The sequence below is a fragment of the Neovison vison genome, chromosome X (genome assembly GCF_020171115.1).
Source record: "Neovison vison isolate M4711 chromosome X, ASM_NN_V1, whole genome shotgun sequence".
Taxonomy (NCBI): domain Eukaryota; kingdom Metazoa; phylum Chordata; class Mammalia; order Carnivora; family Mustelidae; genus Neogale; species Neogale vison.
This window is the reverse complement of record NC_058105.1, coordinates 76,291,192-76,313,901: the sequence shown is the minus strand read 5'-3', so window position 1 is coordinate 76,313,901 and position 22,710 is coordinate 76,291,192. Positions and strand designations below refer to the sequence as shown.

General features: G+C 42.1%; 1 protein-coding gene across 1 annotated transcript in view; it reads left to right on the top strand.

Annotated features, from left to right (window-relative positions):
* Positions 1 to 22,710, top strand: part of MSN (moesin) — an 81,015-nt gene that overhangs the window by 31,218 nt on the left and 27,087 nt on the right. The window contains exon 2 of the mRNA XM_044236060.1: positions 16,492 to 16,575. Coding sequence (XP_044091995.1) covers positions 16,492 to 16,575 — 84 coding nt within the window. The remainder of the gene's footprint in view (positions 1 to 16,491; positions 16,576 to 22,710) is intronic.

Sequence of the window (22,710 nt, the reverse complement as noted above, 5' to 3'; positions counted from 1 at the left end):
TTCAGTTTCTTTTCAGGCCTCATCCTCTTCTTCTCCCTGCCCCCACTACTTCTGCTGGGGACTTTGGAGATGTGCTGTGTGGGGCGGGGAAAAGAGGATGTAGCTAGCTTCCTGTACAAGGGAGGGTGGGGTGCCTGCCTTCCTGCCTGTCTGCCCACCCGCCCAGTTGCCATTTACCCAGTGCTTGAGGAACTGACTAAAGAGTTCAGAGTCACCAAAGGCCGAGGGGTTTTCCAAGGGCAAAGGGATGGGTCTTTGCTTTTAATGGCCTCTCTTCACAGTTCTTCACCATGGGGATTGCTAGGCTTCCTTTTCCTGGAATCCCAATGCTGAAACAGCCTTTAGAGGCCAATTAGTCCAGCTACCTTAGATGGGGAAACTGAGGCCAAAAGAGTCCATAAGTTCTATAAAGAATCGTGGCCAAGTTGAGTAAAATTCTAGAAAGTTATACCTGGAGCTCTTTCCCTTTCCCTATGCTGGTAGTCCAGTGGTTTGCAAACTGTATTTGGCTGAGCTGTCTGGGCAGCTGTAGTCCTTTAACTAGAAAAGTTCTACTTTTATAGTACTTCATATTTTAAAGTTTCATGTGGTTTTCTTTCTATCTGAAGAGTGAAGAGGCAAGCAGCTGCTAAAAATATAATAAAATTGGGGTGCCTGGGTGGCTCAGTGGGTTAAGCCTCTGCTTTCAGCTTAGATCATGATCTTAGGGTCCTGGGATCGAGCCCCATGTCAGGCTTTCTGCTCTCTTTCTTCCCCCTCTCTCTCTGCCTGCCTCTCTGCCTACTTGTGATCTCTCTCTCTCTCTCTGTCAAATAAAGAAATAAAATCTTTAAAAATATATAATAAAAAAAAATAAAATAAAATTGAAAACCACTGAGCAATACCTGCCTAGTACAATTGGAGACACTCTTCCTAGAAGAGAAAAAGATTATTCCGAGGTTACTGGGGCAAGACCCAGGTCCAATTTCTGGCCCGCTGTTCTTGGTTGGTTGCTCCTAGATAATTGTGTAGCTCCCTCTACCACAAGAAGACTATTTCTACCCCATTGCTGCATTGATCTTCTCCCCTCCCAAGAATAGTTCCGTTTGTAGCACCTGAGACAGAGCTAGAGGCCACTTGATTTCTTGGATGAAATAAATGAAAATAGGTAAGCCATTGGACTCTCCTTCAACTTTTTTTTCCCTTTTAGTCTTAATAAAGAGAAACTTGGAAGGGTAAAAAACAGTGTACTAGTAGTTGGGGAGACGTGGGTTCTAGTCCTATCTCTTTCATACTTGAGCAAATTGCTATTTACCTCATTGAAACTCCATTTCTCCCTTCTGCAAAACAGGGCTTGTCTATGCCCTGTCTTCCATATAGAATTGAATTAGGTGAGATAATGCATATGAACAAGTGTCACTTAAGCTGTAAAGCATTGTGTACCTGGGGCTAGGGTTATTACTGTATAAGAGTAAACCAGGCACCCTGGAAGAGTCTGGATTGGATAGGTTGCACAAGAAAAAGAACTAAAATTTATCAAACATCTAATACATGCTAAGTGCCAAGCCAGGTTATTTTCTTTTTTCCTTTCATTTCTTTTCTTTTTTAATGTTATATTAGTCACTGTACAGTACATTAGTTTTTGATGTAGTGTTCCATAATTCATTGTTTGCTTATAATACTCAGTGCTCCATGCAATATGTGCCCTCCTTAATACACATCACCAGGCTTACACATACCCCCACACCCCTCCCCTCTGAAATGCTCAGTTTTTTTCCTATAGTCCATAGTCTCTCATGGTTCATCTCCCTCTCTGGTTTCCTCCTTTCATTTTCCCCTTCCTTCCCCTAATGTCCTCCATGCTATTCCTTATGTTCCACATATAAGAGAAATCATATGGTGATTGTCTTTCTCTGCTTGACTTATTTCACTTAGCATAATCTCCTCCAGTTCCATCCATGTTGTTGCAAATGTTGGGTATTCATCCTTTCTGATAGCTGAGTAATATTCCAATGTATTTATGGACCACATCTTCTTTATCCATTCATCTGTTGAAGGGCATCTTGTTTCCTTCCACAGTTTGGCTATTGTGTATCTTGCTTATATGAACACTGGGGTGCAGGGACCCCTTCTTTTCACTACATCTGTGTCTTTGGGGTGAATAACCATCAGTGCAATTGCCAGGTCATAGGGTAGCTCTAAAACCTCCATACTGTTTTCCAGAGTGACTATACCAGCTTGCATTCCCACCAACAGTGTAAGAGGGTTCCCCTTTCTCCACATCCTCGCCAACATTTGTTGTTTCTTGCCTTGTTAATTTTGGCCATTCTAACTGACATAGGTGGTATCTCAATGTGATTTGGATTTGAATTTACCTGATGGCTAATGGTTTTGAACATTTTTTCATGTGTCTATTGTCTTCTTTGGAGAAGTGTCTGTTCATGTCTTGCACATTTTTTGACTTGATTACTTGTTTTTTGGGTGTTGGGTTTGAGAAGTTCTTTATAGATCTTGGATACCAGCCTTTTATCTGTAGTGTCATTTGCAAATACCTTTTTTTTTTAAAAGATTTTATTTATTTATTTGAGAGCAAGAAAAAGTGAGAGAGAGAGTGAGTGCACAAGTGGTGGAGGAGCAGAAGGAGAAGCAGATTCCCTGTTAAATGGGGAGCCCGACGCACGGCTCAATCCCAGGATCCTGAGATCATGACCTGAACTGAAGTCAGAAGTTTCATCAGTTGAGCTACCCAGCCTCCCCAAGCCAGGTTTTTTCTTAAAAATAAAGGAGTTACCCAAATTCCCTACTCCTCTCTAACGCCCCTTGTCCTCCATGCTATTTGTTATGCTCCACAAACACTGGGTGTGGTGAAAAAATAATGAATACTGTTTTACTGAAAATAAATAAATTGGAAAAAAAAAATAAAGGAGTTGATGGTTGTTCTCATTATAATCCTGTGAGGTAGGCATTATTACTCCCATTTTACTTGTAGGAAAATTGAGGCTTCAAGAGATCTATGGACTTGCAGTGTCCCAGGGTCTCCCTCCAGAGCTCAGACTGTCATATATTTGTGAAGAGACCCTAAGAATGTGCTTTGGTTTCAATTGGGGCTTTCTAAACCATTCCCTGCCTCACTCCATCCTCTCTCATGAGGTAGTGATGGGACTGTTTCTTTTGCTTTCATATCTCAGTCCACAGCTTTTTACCTCCAGCTTTCCTTGGCACCAGGCACATTTAGGTGCCCTTGTTTGGCCTTTAGCTAATGGAGAAGGCCTCAGAGTCAGCAGTCTTTTTTATTGACAAGAGGGGCTTCCTACTCCTTTGGGGTGCTGGCAAGGAGAGTCGGATTTGTTGCTCGTCAGACACACCTGGCCAAGATTATGAAGCTAGAAGATGACAGTTGTTTCTTTTCACTGAGGCTCAGTTTCCTCATTTGTAAAATGGGGCTAAAGATGCTTACCTGCATGTGTATCATGTGCTGGTAAATATTTAAAAGCAAATTTTCTGGTGAAGTCAAGGTTTATACTGTTTACTGATCCCCATGGTGTAAATACTCTCACCATGGCTGTATCAAAGGTACCTATTTGAAGTCCTTGAGGGAGGAACTGTAAAGAGATGCACATAATCAGGACTAGTGTGAGCTAGTTCCAGTGCACCATTATTAATCACACCTGTCTCAGCTTCCACCCTCATCCTCCCCATATGCTCACATCTCAAAGCAAATATAGGACCCCCTCACCATGTCTCTTCTGTTCTCCCAAGTTCCCAGAGCATCCAGGAAAGGGAGAGTATTATTTAAGGTGCTCCTTGCCTAAAAATTCTCCCAGGAAAGAGTGAATATAGAGTATTTAAGGGACAGAGAACTCAAGAAGGCTTTGATTGGGACCCTAATTAGAACCTGCAATTGCACTCCTGGGTATTTACCCCAAAGATACAGATGTCGTGAAAAGAAGGGCCATCTGTACCCCAATGTTTATAGCAGCAATGGCCACGGTCGCCAAACTATGGAAAGAACCAAGATGCCCTTCAACGGACAAATGGATAAGGAAGATGTGGTCCATATACACTATGGAGTATTATGCCTCCATCAGAAAGGATGAATACCCAACTTTTGTAGCAACATGGACGGGACTGGAAGAGATTATGCTGAGTGAAATCAGTCAAGCAGAGAGAGTCAATTATCATATGGTTTCACTTATTTGTGGAGCATAACAAATAGCATGGAGGACAAGGGGTGTTAGAGAGGAGAAGGGAGTTGGGGTAAATTGGAAGGGGAGGTGAATCATGAGAGACTATGGACTCTGAAAAACAATGAGGGGTTTGAAGTGGTGGGGGGGTGGGAGGTTGGGGTACCAGGTGGTGGGTATTATAGAGGGCACGGATTGCATGGAGCACTGGGTATGGTGAAAAATAATGAATAATGTTTTTCTGAAAATAAATAAATTGAAAAGAAATTGTAGCCCCTAAAAAATAAAATAAAATAAAATTGTAGCCATAAAAAAAAGGATATTCTGATCAATGTGTTTTGGCTGGTGAGGTATCTGCATCAGCTGTTTTCTTCAATTGTCTGATTTTTTAAAAGATTTTATTTATTTATTTGGGAGGCTGAGTGATCCAGTGTCCAGTGGCAACTGTCCAATCAATTTATTTATTTGAGAGAGAGAGAGAGAGAGAGAGAGAGCATGAGCCAGGGAAGAGGCAAGGGAAGGAAGAAGCAGACTCCCTGCTAAGCAGGGAACCTGATGCGGGGCTCAATCCCGGGACTCCAGGATCATGACCTGAGCTGAAGGCAGATGCTTAACTGACTGAGCCACCCAGGTGCCCCTCCCATTGTCTGATTCTTAACTAGATGTGAGGATGGTGGAAGGCTCTGGACAATGGCCTAAGCATTTGATCATTCCAGAAAGCATTTAGATTTCTGTTTGGAATTCCAAAGTCTCCCTCTCCCGCCTGCAGAGCCTGCTCTGCTGGGCCCTAACTTCAAAGTCCCTGTCATAAGGGTATCTGGACCAGAGAGCAGTTTAGAAAACCAGACCTCTGATCCAACCCCTCATCTCCTCTCAACAGTGTCTGTGCCAGGTGAAGTTTCTTTAAATTTCCTAAGGGATAAGAAAAAAACCCCACTAATTCCTAAGATCCTCTTCTGTCTGTTTCAGTTTGGAATGGGGTCCAGGATTCTGTGTTTTTAAATTAGTGCCCCTAATGATTCTTATGATCAGTTAAGTTTGGGAAACACTGCATTAGGACTGCAGGACACTCTGCCAGGTTGGCATCATTATGCCCATTTTGCAGATGAGAAGTTGGAGAGCTCATGTCTTAATTGGTAAAGTTGGAGCTTGCATATAGTTTCAGAATACAAAGCTATGTTCTTCCTACAACAGAGGCATTGCTTTAGGGCACAACAGTATCTCTGGTGGTGGGGAGTGATACCAGCTAGCAAGGGACAAGGATTATCCCTGCCCTATTTTACAAATAGGGAGACCAGGTTGCAGTGGGATTTGGCAGCGGTAGCAGGACTGTTTGCATTGCTAATCTTTTGTGGACAAGGGCTGCATTCAATTTTGGAGAGCTGTTCACCAGGCCTAGTAGCCTAAATGTCTCCATAGTTGTTCTCTACTTGTGTTTCCCTTCCTTCAAGCATCCGTCTAACCATAATAACACTAGCCCGTGAGAAGGTTGGTTCAGGGAACTGTATTCCATGACAGAGTTTCCCAAATCTGGCTGAGCCTTAGAATTATCTGAAGTTCTTAACTTCTGATGTCCATGCCCTCCCTCTTATATAATAAATCAGAATTTCTGTGGGTGAGTTCAGGGTATGTGTATTTCAAAAATTTCCTTAGGTGAATATGATAAGCCAGTTTACAGATACAGCTTGTGATTTTTCTGGATACCAGCTGAAGAAAGTTTGGAGGTCCTGGTGGGGTGTGTTGAGGGGTAGGGAGTTGTGTATTTTGGTGAAACTTGATTGGAAAAAATGGCAAGGCAGAGCCCAGCTTAATGAAAATCAGGCAGCCTCTATAAAGGACAAGGTAGCATAGGTGCTCTGTTGTGTTCTACCTCTCCCCAGGACTTTGCTTCTTGGGGGAAAATCCCCATTCCTCCCAAGAGAGAACATATTTAAAATAATGCATGCAAGGATATGCATGTGTGTACCTGATGTGCATGGCTTCACATTGTTAACCAACTAGAATTCTAATCACATTTTAGAGTTTGTCCCCAAAGTGCACGTGTCCTTTATGCTGAAAGGGCTTTCTGGAGGTCGTCTTGGGTAGCCCCTAGACCTCTACAGTTGGACACATTTTCATTTTAAATAATTTCTGAGAGGTAGGATATCTGTAATCACATGGCTAAAAATGTGGGGTGCCTAGGAGGCTCAGTTGGTTAAGCGTCTGCCTTTGGCTCAGGTCATGATCCCAGGGTGCTGGGATTGAGCCTTGCCTATGGTATTGAGCCCTGCATCTGGGCTCCCTGCTGATCAGAGAGTCTGCTTGTTCCTTTCCCTCTGCTCACTCCCTCTCTCTCAAAGAAATATATAAATAAATAAAATATTTTAAAAATATACGGCCAAAAAGGAGGGGTTAGTAGTCTTCCCATTCTACTTGTGATGTGCTATGCATTTTCATGTCTATTATTTTAACCTAAATCTCCCAATGACCTTGTTGTGAAGTTGATATTATTAGACCTGTTTTATAGTTTTGGAAACTGAGTTTCAAAAAAAACGGGAGGTGAAAGAAGCTGCAAAGCCTTTTTCTGTCATACCATGCTTCACTCCTCAAAGAGCTGAGACAATTATTTCTGGGACAAGGACTCTAATTTTGTGGGTTTTCCAGATACTGGGTTTAGCTCTTGGCTTACCAATAAGGTTGGCAGAAAGCAGACCTTAGCTTACCTCTGGGGTTAAAAACAGCTTTTTGACTTGGCCTAGAAGCCTCCTCCTGCCCTTGCTGAGTCAACTGATCCTGGCTTCAGCGATTTTTAATACCCAGGAGCATAAGACAGGGCAGAAATCCAATGAGTATTAGATAGAACTCAGGCTGATGCTTGGATCAGCCCCAGTGTGCTTCAGAGCTGTGATGCTGGAGATTTCTGGGGTGGGTTCCTAATCAGAGAAAGTAGAGCCCTCTTCTGGTGCCCTGGGAAGACCTGGTATCTCCAGACAGGTGCAAATGCTCCATGTTTCCAGCCTACAAATACTTCTTTTTAAATTTGCAGGTGGGAAGGTGGGTCAAGCATGGAACTGGTGTGAAAGACTGAAATCCAGCTGGGTGTAGTCCCAGAGAGGGGCTTTGGCCATTTGGGAGACTATTTTATTAATGATGGGTCCTGTTCTCTTTTATTTCAGCAGCTTCAGAGTTTTATGGGAATTGAGGAATCTGTTGTTCTTAGCTACTTAGATATAAATCTGTTCCTGAAATTCCATGCCTCTTTCCCTGTTGCCTCCCACTCTCTCCTCACCAGACTCCGTCTCAGATCTTGGCTGTGTCTGCTGTCAGGGAACTTCCTAATCAGTTGCTATCCAAGTTTTTGCAAAAGAAGCTGTCTTAGAAACAAGGATCTTTGAGTTTTCTTCTATGGTGTTATGAAAGGTTTAGTTTCTTTAGAATCAATGTTGGTGAATGTCTCAGAGTCTGAAAGTTAGGCCTGCCTTCTGTTGAAAGCTAGACTTCCTAACCATGCCAGCTTGGGGTTTTTCATGGAAGCAAGATGGCCCAGCTTCCTCCACATAGTCTTCATAGTCTTCAGCAGTGGTTCACCTGAGGTATCTACTGTTTCTAAGTGCCAGGGTGGTTCTATAGCTTATTAAATGGCCACTAAATTAAGAGCCAGGTTTTTATCCCTGATCTCAGGCTACCTAGCAGCTATATGACTCTGGGACAATGCCTCTCCTTTCCTGGACCTCAGTTTCCTCAGCTGTTATGTTGCAGAGTTTGAAACAAATGATCTCTAAGGTTCCTTTCAGGTCTGACAGTTTGGGATTCTGGTCTGCTTGTTCTGAGAGCAGGGATGAGAAGTTCAGAAGGATGCTATTCTGCAGGAGCCAGATGAGATACTAGAATGAGTGGATTTTAATTTTGAGGAACTGTAAAGAGGAGGGAATGGCTGTGCTGAGGAACTGGTTGGGCAGTCTCTGTAACTAAGAAGGAGAGATGAGCTGGGGTAGGGGTAAGGGAGTAGGTATTGTTTGATCCTGGAGTATGGTTTGGCTGAGCTGATTTTGAGAGTAAGTCCTGGAGTTAGATGCACATGGTGAAAAGCTAGTTTACTTTCTGACCTTCATGTGTTGAGAGGGGGACTCTACCTCAGTCTGAGCTTGATCCGAAAGGTCATACAATTAAGGCTGGATTAATGGGGAAGCCGCAGCTTGCTAAGGTAGTCTCATTGTATCTGACCTTTACAGCTTTGGCCTCTGCTCTGAACTCTCAGTCCCATAGTGACTAGATATGTTCTCATTGCTAAGAGAGATTAGTTACATGTGGGGGTTACTTCCCTCAAATATATGGTGAATGGTGGAGTAACACCCCATTTCTAATATGTACTTATCTCCCATTGATTCTTGGGGAGCTTTGGGAGGGCAGGACTGAGTCAAAGCAAGTAAAAGGGGAATCCTTGTCTCCCATGGTCTTTGCAGCACTTGAAGTAAAGAAGTGCTGACCCATTAAGGTACAAGTATGGATGGGGTTGGATATAGCTCTCCTTTGTAGAAACTACTGGGAAAAGGCACAGGCCCGGGAAGGGTTAATCCCAGGCAAGTGTTGATGGCTGTGTTAAGGGTCTAGAGATGGGCAGGAAGAGGTCAGAACAGATTACTGTTCCAGGTACCATTTCCAAGTCAACAGTGGCTGCGTTGCTGGGAAGTAAGTGAGTCAGTGGAAGAGGGGAGGGGGGAAGGAGAATACCTCCTAAGCTGGAGATTCAAAGCAACCCTTGTTTCCCTCCTTATGGAAAACAGCTGCTTGAGGCAGTGCTGTCATTCCAAGAAGCAAGACAGACCAGGCCTTGCCCTGCCCTGCCCTGGCCTTGCCTCCGTTCTGGCAGCAGGAAATGGTTGGTGCTGGAGCCTAAATAGTGGGGATTAGGTAGTTTGAGTAACACTGTGGTGACTGTTCTCTGTCCAGTGGAGAGACTGAAGTTCTGAGGTTGCCCTGGTAAGGTTTATCCTGCTTTGTCCCCCTTTCCCACTTGCCTTTGTCTTCTTCATACCAGCAGCTCCACAGAAATGCCAGAGCCCTTGAGAATGGGGAGGTGGCAAGTGGGGGTGAGGTCATTGAGCTCAGACACAATTGGGCTGACTCACAAGCTCTGCTCCTGTGAGAGGGCCTTCCCAAGGAGTGTTTCCCAGATGTGCTCAGGCTTCCAATGCCGAGTGTTTGGTCCTTGGCCAAAAGAGTTGCCAAGGCAGTGTCTGAAGACAGCAGTGAAACCAGCATGACCAGAGAGAGGAGTGAAGTCATGGAAGGAGCTCTGGGAATGTCTAGAAGACCTTCCTCACTTGATGGCTGAGTAAATTTGGCTTCAGTGATATAAAGTGGGGCTGTGGATGATGGGGCTTGGCACATAGTTGGTATTCAGTAAGTGTTCATTTCTATCCTTCTGTCACCTGCTTCTGTGTATTTCAGTTTCATCATCCATGAAGTGGGGCCAGTAATTTTTTTTAATTTATTTTTTATTTATTTTCAGCATAACAGTATTCATTATTTTTGCACCACACCCAGTGCTCCATGCAATCTGTGCCTTCTCTAATACCCACCACCTGTAATTTTAATTCTTTCTGGTTTACATGTCCATTCTTCAGGCAAGTTACTTGTGGTTATTCAACTTTCTCTACTTGCTCCTCTGCCTCCCCCAAATTTCTTTCCAGGGAAAGCCATCTTGAAGTTCAGCGATATTGGACAAATGAGGGGAAACATTGCCCTGATCTCCTCACTGTGTGGTCTGGGCTACTGCTTACCTTGATGTTGTTGGCTCTAGGAAAAGAGAGGGTTGGTCCCTTCTTTCCAAAGTACCCCAGCTGCTGCAGCATCTGGCCTGGTTATTTTTGTTTTCTTGATCAGCCACCTGGGGACAGAGGAGAGATCCCAGTTTGTTGAGGGCTTTGGATGGCAGAACACTAAGATTTGTTTGTTAGTCTCCAGTGAAGGGCATTGGTGTGGAAAGTGTCTGTGTTCAGTTTTTCAGTAAATAACAGTATATTTATTGTTCTTGGGCTAGAGGTGGGAAGGCTAGTGTATGAGAGGATGACACCGTCCCTACCGCACCCAAACTTTTTGTTCTTGTTCCTTAAACCCTTAGTGTTCTCCAGAGACACAGTCTTTAAACTCAGACTGCGGCTAGATCCTCAGGGACAGGGTTTGAAAAGGATTTAATTCTCACATATTGAAATGATACCCCACCCAGGCCAGTTCCTCTATTCCTGCCAAGCTGAGGGGCTTCCCAGGAAATTTCTGCTGACTTCAGAGGTTTTATTTTCAGGTTCTTGCCTCCCAAACAAGATCACCCTCTTCTCACTGAAATTGCAGAGAACAGACCTCAAAGGAAGGCAGTGGGTACCTATGTACTAGGGTGAGAGTCCAGTGGGCCCTGTGTATCAGTGGGTCTGGGCATGCAGCTTATTTTACACACTTGGGTTCCAGATTATTCTAAGGGAGAACAAGGGATCTTCGTTGAACAAGACACCTGTTCTACCTATCACCTTCAAGCCCCAGCTGTGTATTACCCTTATTCCCCCTCTACCTCTGACATACAGAAAACAGGAGAGTACAGACCAATGACCCTGTCCTCATGACTCACATTTTCTTCTGAGTTAAGTGGTGGCAAGAATAGAAGTCCCTTTGTGTTTGCTTTTCTTTCTATTTTTTTAAACCTAAGATTATTTGTCCTCAGTGAAATTCAGGAGATATTAGACTATTCTCCCTAGAGTAATAGCCACTGTGGAAATGGCAGAAACCCTGGACAGGAATTCTGGAGAAGTAGGTTCCAGTTTGGTTTCATCTAGACATCTTTAGATTTTAGAAGAGCCCTTGTTTTGGGGTCATGCTCTATTTAGGAGGAAGGAAGCATAGACAACACTAGTGTGTATGACATTCTTATTCCTAACCCAGGCTAAGTCCTTTTCTACCAACTGATTTATTCAAGAAACATTTCTTTAACAAATATCTGACTTAAATATTTGGACTTCTGAGCTAGACCCTAAAGATGTTACATTGGCATGACCTGTGATTAATATGATCTGTGATTAACACTGGCTTATTTACTTTGAAAATTCTTCCCAATAGTGTGAAATAAAGGGAACTCGTAGACTATGGAATATTTCCTTGGAATCCTACCTCTTTCATCAGTTTCTTCCCTGGGCACTTTCTTCAAAAAGCATCATTCTGAGTCTGCCCCACTCTGCTCAAAGCCTCAAGGATGGCTGGCCTTCCAATAGGTTAAGGCCCAGCTCTTTAGTATAAACCTCAAGGCCCTCCACTTACCTTCCCAGCCTCTCTGCCTACACTTCACTGTGTAGTCCACATTCACCCTGAAGTAGATCTGCTTCTAAATGGGCCATCTCTATCCCTGTCTCATTCTGGGCCATTGCACATACTGATTTCTCTACCTGGGACATTTGGATGTTCTTCCCCCCATCCCACAATCTTTCTATATTTCTTTCTTTCTTTCTCTCTCTCTCTCTCTCTCTTTAATACAGCTTATCCTTGTGGACCAGTGCAAATATCACTTTGAACTGTGGTTTCTTATCGCCACAAAATGTTTCTTTTGTTCTGCTATGGCATTTCTCAGGGTCTTCCTTGTATAGTATAGTTTTCCTATTATTCAATAAGTGCCTCGGGGTCAAGGACTGGTCCTAGAGCTCTACTCTAATGATAGTTCCTTAAATGTTTTGTTCCATTAATATTGGGTGAATTGAAATAAATTTATAGGGAGCTCCTTAACTTGGAATTTTTAGGCCTCCATAGGGGTCCATGGATATAATCTGAAGTGGGAAAGATCTATGAGAGTGGGGTGAGAAAAATTACATATCTGTTTGTACTAACCTCTCACTGAGATTTGGACCTCCTTCAAGTATGAATATAAGTGAAATTGCACTACTAGGCATTTACCCCAAAGGTACAGATGTAGTGAAAAGAAGGGCCATGGGCACCCCAATGTTTATAGCAGCAATATCCATAGTAGCCAAACTGTGGAAGGAACCAAGATGCCCTTCAACAGATGAATGGATAAAGAAGATGTGGTTCATATATACAATGGACTATTACTCAGCCATCAGAAAGGATAAATACCCACCATTTCCATCGACATGGTTGGAACTGGAGGAGATTATGCTAAGTGAAATAAGTAAAAAAAATAAGTCAAACAGAGAAAGAGCATTATCATATGGTTTCACTTATATGTGGAACATAAAGAATAGCATGGAGGATATTAGGGGAAAGAAGGGAAAAATGAAGGGGGAGAAACCAGAGAGGGAGACCAACCATGAGAGACTATGGACTACTGGAAAAAAAAGAGGGTTTCAGAGGGGAGGGGTGTGGGGATATGGGTGAGCCTGGTGATGGATATTAAAGAGGGCAAGTGATGTAATGAGCATGGGGTGTTATATACAACTATTGAATCTTTGAACACTACATCAAAAACTAATGATGTATTTATGTTGGCTAATTGAACATGGTAAATAAAAAAAGAAAAGAAAGATACAAGCCCCAGAATCTACAAAGGAAAATAATGACAAATTAATTATGTACAAAATACTATAGGAAAAAAATGTTAGAAGATCTAACACAAATAACTGGGAAAAAATATTTGTCCAACCATGACCTTAGTATATAATAGATATAACTAATTACTTAATAGATAAAGAGAACAGCCCAATAGAAAAATAGACCAAGGACAAAAAAATTAAAATGCTAATAAACATATATTTTAAAAGCTTTTATTTATTTATTTGACAGAGAGAGAGACAGCGAGAGAGGAATACAAGCAGAGGAAGTAGGAGAGGGAGAAGCAAACTTCCTGCTGAGGCAGGAGCCTGATGTGGGGCTCTATCCCAGGACTCTGGGATCATGACCTGAGCTGAAGGCAGACGCTTAACTGACTGAGCCACCCAGGTGCCCCAATATAATTATTTTTAATGAGCAAGCCCAACTTGCTGGTGTATAAACAAAATATATTTTTTTATTTTTCAAAAAACCCCCTAATATGTTGGCTAATTGAACTTAATAAAAAAATGTGAAATATAAAAAAACAAAAAACCCTAAATGACAGAATGGGGAGAGCCTTAGAGCTGATAAAAGCATGGAGGTACTAGGAAGGTGCCCAGCTGGAGAAGGCAGGATGCTCTGTATCTCTCAAACCCCTGCCTACCCTGTCCTGTGCATGTTTTCCATTTGGCTGTTTCTGAGTTACATCTGTTTATAATAAAATGAAAAAAAAATGAATATGAACAAAAAAAGAAGTGGTAAAAATGGCAGTACCAGTGACTTTGTCACTAATGGAAATCTTAGAAACTTTTATATCACAATTTTTTGCTGAGGTTTTATTCTTATTTTATTAACTTAAAAATGTATTATTAAAGTATACTTGGTACACAGTGTTAATATTAGTTTCAAGTATACAACATAGTGATTTGGCAATTCAATATATTACTCAATTCTCTGTATTATAGATTTCTCAAAATATTTCTATGCTCAACATAATGTTAAAATTACACTAATAATAACTACTAAGATACAGTGCTAGGCAATTACTTAATGCCATAAAAAGCACACATTTTTATAATTATTTCAATATAATTGGTTTCTTTATATCACTTTATTTCATGCATTCACATATATTCTGAAAGGGGGTTGGTCCATAGACTTTATCAGACTGCCCAAAAGGGTCCATGGCACAGTAAAAAGATAAGATATTAAATCTTCCCACCTCTGGATCTTTAGACTATACTTGATCTCTGTATTTCTTATATTCCCATGTTTACAACTGCTCATTTAACCATCTTCTGAGTACCTATTGAGTCTTGGGTACTGGAGAGGTAACTCAAAGTAAGACAGAAACCTTGAGGTGATAATGAAGTCCAGTGTATTAAAAGCCCTACTGGCTCTTTTCCACTTTTTCCTACCTCCTCAGTCATTGGTGTTTTGAGGTCTCCCTTGCGTCAGCTCAAGGGTGATATGAGGCTAGATGTTGAGGCCAAATTCCAGCCCATTGGGCTTCATTCTCACTACCTTATGAAGGCCCATTCTACAGGGTTACTGGATTGGCAGGAAGCCTAGGATAACACCAAGTCAAGGTGGCTAACCTTGCCTGTTGTCCCCCTCTGGGGTAATTTGCCTTACTTGTTCCTGCCTTCAGGGCCTTTCCTGTCCCATTGTCTATCTTGAAATAGATTTCCTCCCTGACTCCCTAGTGATATTTATTTACAAAGTTGTTCCCCAGGCCTGGTCCTCATCAGAATTGTTCAGCTGGCAAAATGGTATTTGGCCCCCTCTTCCCCACTAACTGACCCCTACGCTCAGGAAAGACCCAGAGATGTCAAAGACTGATTAGGTTTATGTCTTACCTACTCCATGGGGATTTGCATTTTTAATTTTAATTCTTTAATTTAATTCTTTAAATTTAATTCTTTAATTTAATTTAATTCTTTAATTTTAATTCTTTTTTTAGTCTCAACCAATAGTGTAAGTAGTATATAAGCATCTTAGAAAATGTAGATTCATTTTTTTTTTCAATTCAAAGAATAGAGAACACATTCATAACCACCCAAAAACCAAGCCTGACTAGTACTTGGGCATGATTCCAATAATTATCTCTCTGTACATACTGTTTATATAATTGAGCTCATGTAGTCTTGCTGCTTACCCTTCCTTGTTTAATATTACTGAAGTATTTTCCCTGGGCATGAAATAGTCTTCAAAATATTTTTTAAAAGATTTTATTTATTTATTTGACACAGAGAGAGATCACAAGTAGGCAGAGAGGCAGGCAGAGGGGCAGGCAGAGAAAGAAGGGGAAGGAGGCTCCCTGCTGAGCAGAGAGCCTGATGTGGGGCTCAATTCCAGGACCCCGAGATCATGACCTGAGGCTAACCCACTGAGCCACCCAGGCACCCAATCTTCAAAATATTTTATATGACCTTATATTACAAGCCAGTTTGTGGCCGTACTATATAGAATACTTATGAAAAATGTCCCACAATTTAAATAATCAATATTTTATTTCCTCTCATGGGGAATATTTTGCACTTTGATGTATAAAAGTTTTAGTGTATTGGTTTAAATTGAGGTTTGGACTTAGATCTGAATTCAAACCCTGTCTTCTGCTTTACTAATGATATGACTTCAGACAAATATTTATTTCTTCATTCCCAATGTGGAGATACCTTTCTCTACTTCACAAGGTGATTGTTGATATTAAATGGGATGGTGCACATGAATTACCTAGTGAGTAGCAAGTCTCCAAACATGAAAGCTACTGCATATTGCTCCTACTGCTACCAATACTACCAAGTTTTCAGCTAAAAGAACAAATCTCTATTGATGAAATTTCAGCTATCAATATCATCTAGGGGATCTATTTGTAAAAGCAGACAGTACTTTTCGGGGTGCTTGGGTGGCTCAGTGGGTTAAGCCTTTGCTTCTCTACCTACCTGAGATCGATCTCTCTCTCTCTCTCTCGAATAAATAAATAAAATCTTTAAAAAAAAAAAAAAGCAGATGGTACTTTTTCCAGTGGTTATAAAATTGTGTGTGTGGCTACCTATTAGTTTCACTGGGACCTGTCCCATTCCTTTTTCCCCTCTGCTGACTTGGCTTTTGTAGCATCTCTGTGCCACCCACACCTACCTTTGGTAAGGCCCCCTCTCTCTTTTGTGCTTAGAGAGACCAATGAAACATAAAAGCAAGATGTAGTAACAGTGCAAGTCAGTATATAGAACCATAGACACCAGTATTGAAATGGTCATCACCTAGTGTAATTGACACCCTCGCCCCTGCATTACTATTGTTGTACAGAGGAGGTGAACTAGGGCCCAGGAAAGAGATAAGACTTATCCAAGGTTGTAGATTGAGACAGTTGCAGTGCTAGGCTTGGAACCCAATGTTCTTTATCTTCCCCTTAACTTGTGTCTGCAAAGACAAGTACTGTAGATAATCCAGGCTGTGGATCAGAGGTGGGAAGAGAATGCTTTGGGCCTAGAGCTGGCTGGTGTAGGTGGGGAAGGCTTCCTGGAAGAAGTACAGTCAGCACTTGCTTCCTCTTGAAAGTAGGCTGATTTGCATTTATGTGTTTGCCCCTTGGTAAGCATTGCTCTTTGACTATGTTTTTTGTCTTCATAAGCTGGTTGGGAGCCAGGGCCTAGTTATTTTTTGTTTATTTCAGTATTCTCCCTTCCTTCCCACCAATATCTAAGCTGCTCAGATTCTTAGAACCCTAGTTCCTTCTTCTGTGGTTGAACAATATACCTGTCCCATGCTCTGCTAAGCTCAGAGCCAGACAACTAACTTGCCTCTTTTGATCTCATCCTAGATCAATGTGCGTGTGACCACCATGGACGCAGAGCTGGAGTTTGCCATTCAGCCCAACACCACCGGCAAACAGCTGTTTGACCAGGTAAGGGATGGACTATTTGTTTCTTAGTCTCTTCTATTTCTCCCAGTAGTTCCCTCCACAATGCCCACTTCTTGGGAATCTTTTCTCCTACATGCTCCTCCAAGATAATTCCAAACAAAGGCTGACCCCTGCCTTAATAACAAAGGAGGCAGAGTTTAACTTTGGCAACCTGCACCACAGATGGCTCCAATTAATCCTATCCTTGGTCCTGAACATGGTAGAAAAGAGAAGCAAGCAGAGTATGACTCTGTGTTACATGCTCTAAAAATATTAACACAAGGAACCTTCCTCTCAACTCTGAAAGATGCAAGTGATCTCTTCCCCATTTTAATAATGAGACTCGGAAATAAAATAACTTAGTGTATCTATCCAATATCTGGCTGGGATTTCAATGCTGCATTCTAGTCACTGTACCCCATGACCTCTGTCACTTTTTTGTTTTCTTCCTAGTAGAAGGAAACAAACTTATTCTCTCTGAGGTATTGTCCTCTATGTGCATTTCCTTCAGAAGAATATTGGGACTTAGGACACCACTGGGAGTGCTAAATGCATTATGAGGGTACTTCATACCTTGCACTCATGCCATGGAAATAATGCTGATGTGTCATTCCCATCTCCAATGCAAGGGATATCCCTTCATGGGGAGTCACTATTATCAGAAGGGAAATGCTATATATAATCTAATACCTGGGTGGGGGGGCACAGAATCTTTCAGCATTCAAAGACTTTCCAGGGGCCAAGGGAACGTGCTGTCTGTGACCAGCAAAATGGGGTTTGCATCCCTTCAGGTGGGTCATTATCCTATTTGCCTACCAGTTTCTGGTAAGTGGGGGTCTGATATTACCTAGGATATGTTACCTTGTTGGATTTTCTAGGCCTTCTTTTTCCTTTGCCCTCTGAGTCCCTCTGTTGTCTTAAGAACTTACCAGAGCTGTGGAGGGAAAGGAAGAAAGGCTCCTTTGGCCTCTTGTTAGACTCCTTCCCAGACCCCTTGTTCTACACATTACCCTTCTCAAGCCAAATGATTCCATTCCCTGCCTTCAACACTGGGGCTTTGTTCATTTTCATTGGAGGGAGGTAACTGTGGAGGGAGGGTGAGGAAGGCATCATTTAGAACCTAGGGCAGAAAAATTCTTGAACAAAGAGGCTTATTAACTTCAAAAAGCCACAAGGCATGGTAATTCTTTGTTCGTGTTGGTTTGATTTGTGTACTGTGGGTGTTGTTCTGTATGAAGCTCAGATGGTAGGGAGCCCTGGACATCTGGTGTGCTAGTTGTGAGAGCAACTACTTCCCAAACAAAACCTTTGAGAGACTCTGAAGCATTCATACTGGCTGGAGAGAGGAAAGGGAGAAAACCAGTGAGTTCATGACTTCTCATCTGGAAGATCAGTGTTGTTTTGAGAAATACCATTTATTGACCACTTAATATGAACTAGCCTTGGCTAGGTGCTTTAATCCTTGCAAAGATCTTGCCTCTGACAAGTAAAAGAACATACTCTAGGTTATGTAAGTTATACTATGTTATAACTTAGTAAGTTATAATATATATAAGTTAGTAAGTTATAATATGGAGTTTCAAATACAACTCTGCAAAACTATAGTTTTCCCACTGTAATATTCTGCCTGGGTAAATGAGGCTGTTTGGGTCTAGAAGACTTAAGAGAAGATGTGTTTTCTGTCTTGATATTTCTGAGGGGCTGTCATAGGAAGGAGGGAGCATTAATGTTCTGTGAGGTAAGTTGGGGAAGATCTGGGACTCCATGGGTGAAAAAGGGAAAAAGATTTGAACTCAAACAAGGAGTTGACAATCTGGCACTCTCAGGGCCAAGTCAGATCTGGATGGGAATCCACAGAAGTATGTGTTCACATGCTGTTGGGGAATACTATCTTTTCCCTCTCTCTAACTTAATGAGTGAGTCATAAGAGAAGAAGTCCGTTCTTACTGGCCTTTGAGATCCATTATTCAGGGAGGCCCTCCTGGTGGAATTGGGGCCTAGGAGGAAGGAGCTGGACTCCTTGGAAGGAATAGACAAAAGCTCTGGGCCCACCCTGGAACTCTGGCCAATGACCAGAGAGGAAACTGACCGGAAAGGAAGCACCCTCTTTGGCATTAGTAATAAATAACAAGCAACAATGGGAAGTCATAGCTCGAGGACACACAAGACCTGTTGGGAAAGGGAAATGTGGCCTACAGTTTCTCCGTTTACCTTTGTGAGTGTGTGCACACCTAGGGAATGGAGAGAACATGTTTTGCTACAGCAGTCCTGCACTTAACACCACTTCTAAAGCCTGAGGTTCTTCAGAGGGCTCTTGGTTACCTAGGTGCCACTAAGGGGCAGTGTGACCACCATGAGTTACATTTTTGAGAACCCCTTGCCTGGCTCCACCCCAGCAAGGGGCTCTAACTCTACCTGCCTCTTGCCTTCAAGATACTGAACTCCGTAAGAAAGGTGAAATCTCAGAGCAACCATTCATTCATTTATTCACTGACTGATTCACTGTTGACTGAAAGTCTACTGTGTCTCAGGAAAAATCTCTAGACTGTTAAGTACCATCTCTGTCCTGTCTGTACCTATAGAAGGAGAGACAAGTAAATGCAATACCGCGCTCTTCCCACATGGAATAAAACACCCTTGAAGTTCAGGTTGTGTATAGAAGTGATGTATAGGGGCGCCTGGGTGGCTCAGTGGATTAAAGCCTCTGCCTTCAGCTCAGGTCATGATCTCAGGGTCCCTGGGATTGAGCCCCACATGGGGCTCTCTGCTCAGTGGGGAGCCTGCTTCCCCCCCTCCGCCTACTTGTGTTATCTGTCTGTCAAATAAATAAATAAAATCTTTTTAAAAAAAAAAGAAGTGATGTATAGTGTTTAAAGTATGGGTTTAGTGTCAGCCTTGGGTTCAAATTCTGTCCTAGTTAGCTGTGTGATCTTGGATGTCTCATTTAGCCTCTTGGGACTTAAATCTTCTTAGTGAAATGGTAATCAAACTAATTTCAGAGATTTTGTGGTCTTATTTAATCCTCAAATAAGTAAAGTGTCTCGTGTATAGGAGACACTCAAATGTTTGTTGTTCTTATTAAGGGCTAAATAGGTAGTAGAAATTGCCCTGGAGGTACGGATAAGGGAGCCATTAAATCAGGAAGCTTTTCTGGCTTGGTAAAGTCTTTATGATTTGTGGATTCTGCATTGAAGGCAATGACCTTTCTTCTTTTTCTTCCATTTTTATTCTATAAAATAATTAACATCTATTATTATAATAGTAATAACTCTATCTTAGGTGAAGGATTGAGTCTTACAGGGGGAAAAGATCTATTTAAGGTTAGACAGCTAGGAAGTGGTATAGTGGCTTGAATCGAGGCATATATAATTCGTGGTTTTCCCAGAACCTTTTGTCAGCTGTGTCCTCAGTGACCTCTCTTCTCTTTGCCTGTTCCTATTCTGAGTGGAGGAAATTTGTCTCTAAACTTAGAATCCTAGCTGAGTTTGTTCTGTGCTATAGATCAGGTGGCCACTCGAACACAGGCAGTGTGGAGTAGCAGAAACAGGGTTGGTGGCAACCCCTACCAGAACTTTCCAGTTGTACATTGATTTTCTTTCAGGTAGGTAATTGATGCAGCTGCTGCCAAGCCTGTAATGCTGTCTCAGTGGGCCTCAGGTGTTTTGGCACTGATGGAGTTTGCACGTAATTTTTCACAGTTTTCCTTTTGAGGCTCCAGCCTTGCTTTCCAGTCCTGCTCTGGACTTCTGAAGTGGCTCATTTCCTCACTAGTTGGTTCACTCAGATGCATGGGGGATTCTGCATGGGCTCTGGAACTGACCTAATTGCCCCTTCCCTCCATAGACCTCAGATATAGGCCACCTTCACATGCAGAAGAGAGACAAAAGAGGGTTCTTTGTTACATTCAGATGCTCCTAGTAATTAGTGAGGATTTTCTCAGAGGCAAATCTCTTCCCCTCACTGGACCTCAGTTTTCTAGTTTATGCTGCTTGGACCCTATAATGCTTCACAGTCTGTCATGAGGGTTTGTGTTGTGTGGCTCAATAGAATTCACAGCCAGTGTCTTAAAAAACTGAAGTCCTAGTTCCTGTATATGTATATTGCAGATTTTAGGAGGTACAGAGATCTGTGGGATGAATTTGATAGAGTATCTTTTTTTAAAGATTTTATTTGTTTGTCAGAGAGAGAGAGAGGAAGTGCACAAGCAGGGGGAGTTGTAGACAGAGGGAGAAGCAGGCTCCCTGCTGAGCAAGGAGCCCAATGTGGGACTCTATCCCAAGACCCTAGGATCATGACCTGAACTGAAGACAGATGCTTAAGTGACTGAGCCACCCAGGTGTCCCTTGATTTAGTATCTTGGAGCATCACTTTTACTTATAGATGTTATCTTTTTAAAACATTGGGGTACATAGGTGTCTCAGTTGGTTGAGTGTCCAACTCTTGTCCCTCCAAACTCCATCAGTGCCCAAACACCTGAGGCCCACTGAGACCCCATTACAGGCTTGGGAGCAGCTGCATCAATCACCTACCTGAAAGCAAATCAATGTACAACTGGAAAGTTCTGGTAGGGGTTGCCACCAACCCTATTTCTGGTTTGTGGGATTCAGCCCACCTGGGGTTCCACACTTAGCCACGAGTCTGCTTGAGGATTCTCTCCCTGTGCCCCTCCCCCAACTCATGCATGCATGTGTACTCTTTCTCTTGAATAAATAAATAAATCTTAAAAAAATTAAAAAAAAGATATTTAAGGAGTAGAATGTAAAATGTGTGCATGTAATTAAGATTAAACCTGAGGCTTCAAAGAAATTCTGGCTTTAGCTATCTACTTATATCCCGCTATCCTTTGTGTCCTCAGGGGTATATGCATTTATTATGTTCTGCTGCTTATGGATTCTTCCATAGAAGCTTTGAAAAGTCCTGGCTCATTTCAGTAAGTTGGCAGTCTGGGGTCAAAGGGAGCCAAGAAAGAATATATATGAAATTTATATATATATATATATATATATATATATACACACACACACATATATAAATTTATTATTTATTTATTTATTTAGTTCTCAGAATAGAATGGGAAGGACCCTAGTCACTACAACCATAAATGTTGTTTCTGGAACAGGACCTAGAAAATAAGATTTCTCTTTTCTCTGGGGTGGAAGTCTCAGCTGGAAGCAAAGCTGGAAGCAAGCAAAGCTTGGCCTCATTTCCAAGTAGAGACAAGAGTTGCCTGATCAAATGATTCTCAGTATCCTGTGGACCTTAATTGGAAATTTCCTTATAGCTTGGAGTCCAGGGGTCATCTGTTATATCCTTTTTTTCTTTTTCAGTCTCAATTCTGACTTTAGATCATATTTCCTTCCCTCCACATCCTTATTTCCTCACGCTGGGACTTCAGTGGACGCTGAGAGAGATTGCTCATTTCTCCAAAACCCTGAAGCCTAAGGACATGGAAAATGTATATGCATCTGATTTCTCTATGTTCGTAATGGAAGAGGCAGAGCTCAGAGAGATTAAATTTGCTACTGATCCTGATTTTTTTAAATTTCACTTTAACTGTTATTTGTCCAACTGCTCCTCAGAGATACTCCACATCCTGGAACGATTTTAGGTCCTGTGATCTTCCTCTCATTATAAACCTACTCATCCTTCTAGTGAAACGGACAATATGGTGCAAAAAGAGGCTAAGGAGCCCATTCTTGGGACATCTAGGACTCATTATGTAGTCTATCTGCCTTAGTCCATTTTAATTCTGGGATCCCCAAGCCTCTACAGTTGGTACAGGCAGAGGCCAGTTGCTCCCCTACCAATTCTATTCTGAGTCTGCCATCCCATGACTTAGGGTCCTGGCCCTAATGGTCCATCTTCAGCATCTTCAGTGTCTCTTTCTCACCTGGGGCTGAATTACTTCTTCCGCACCAATTGCATCTGGTCGCTATTCTTCTAAAACCCTGTGGAAAATCTTTAGAACTGTTAGTTAGGCTCTGCCTTAGGTCTAGGATGAGATAAGAGGTGCTTTAAATAAAACGTATCTTTTTCTAATACCTTCCCCCTCTGTCCTCTCCAAAAATCCAAACAAAAACAAAACAAAACGGGACACATGGGTGGCTCAGTTGTTAAGCATCTGCCTTCGGCTCAGGT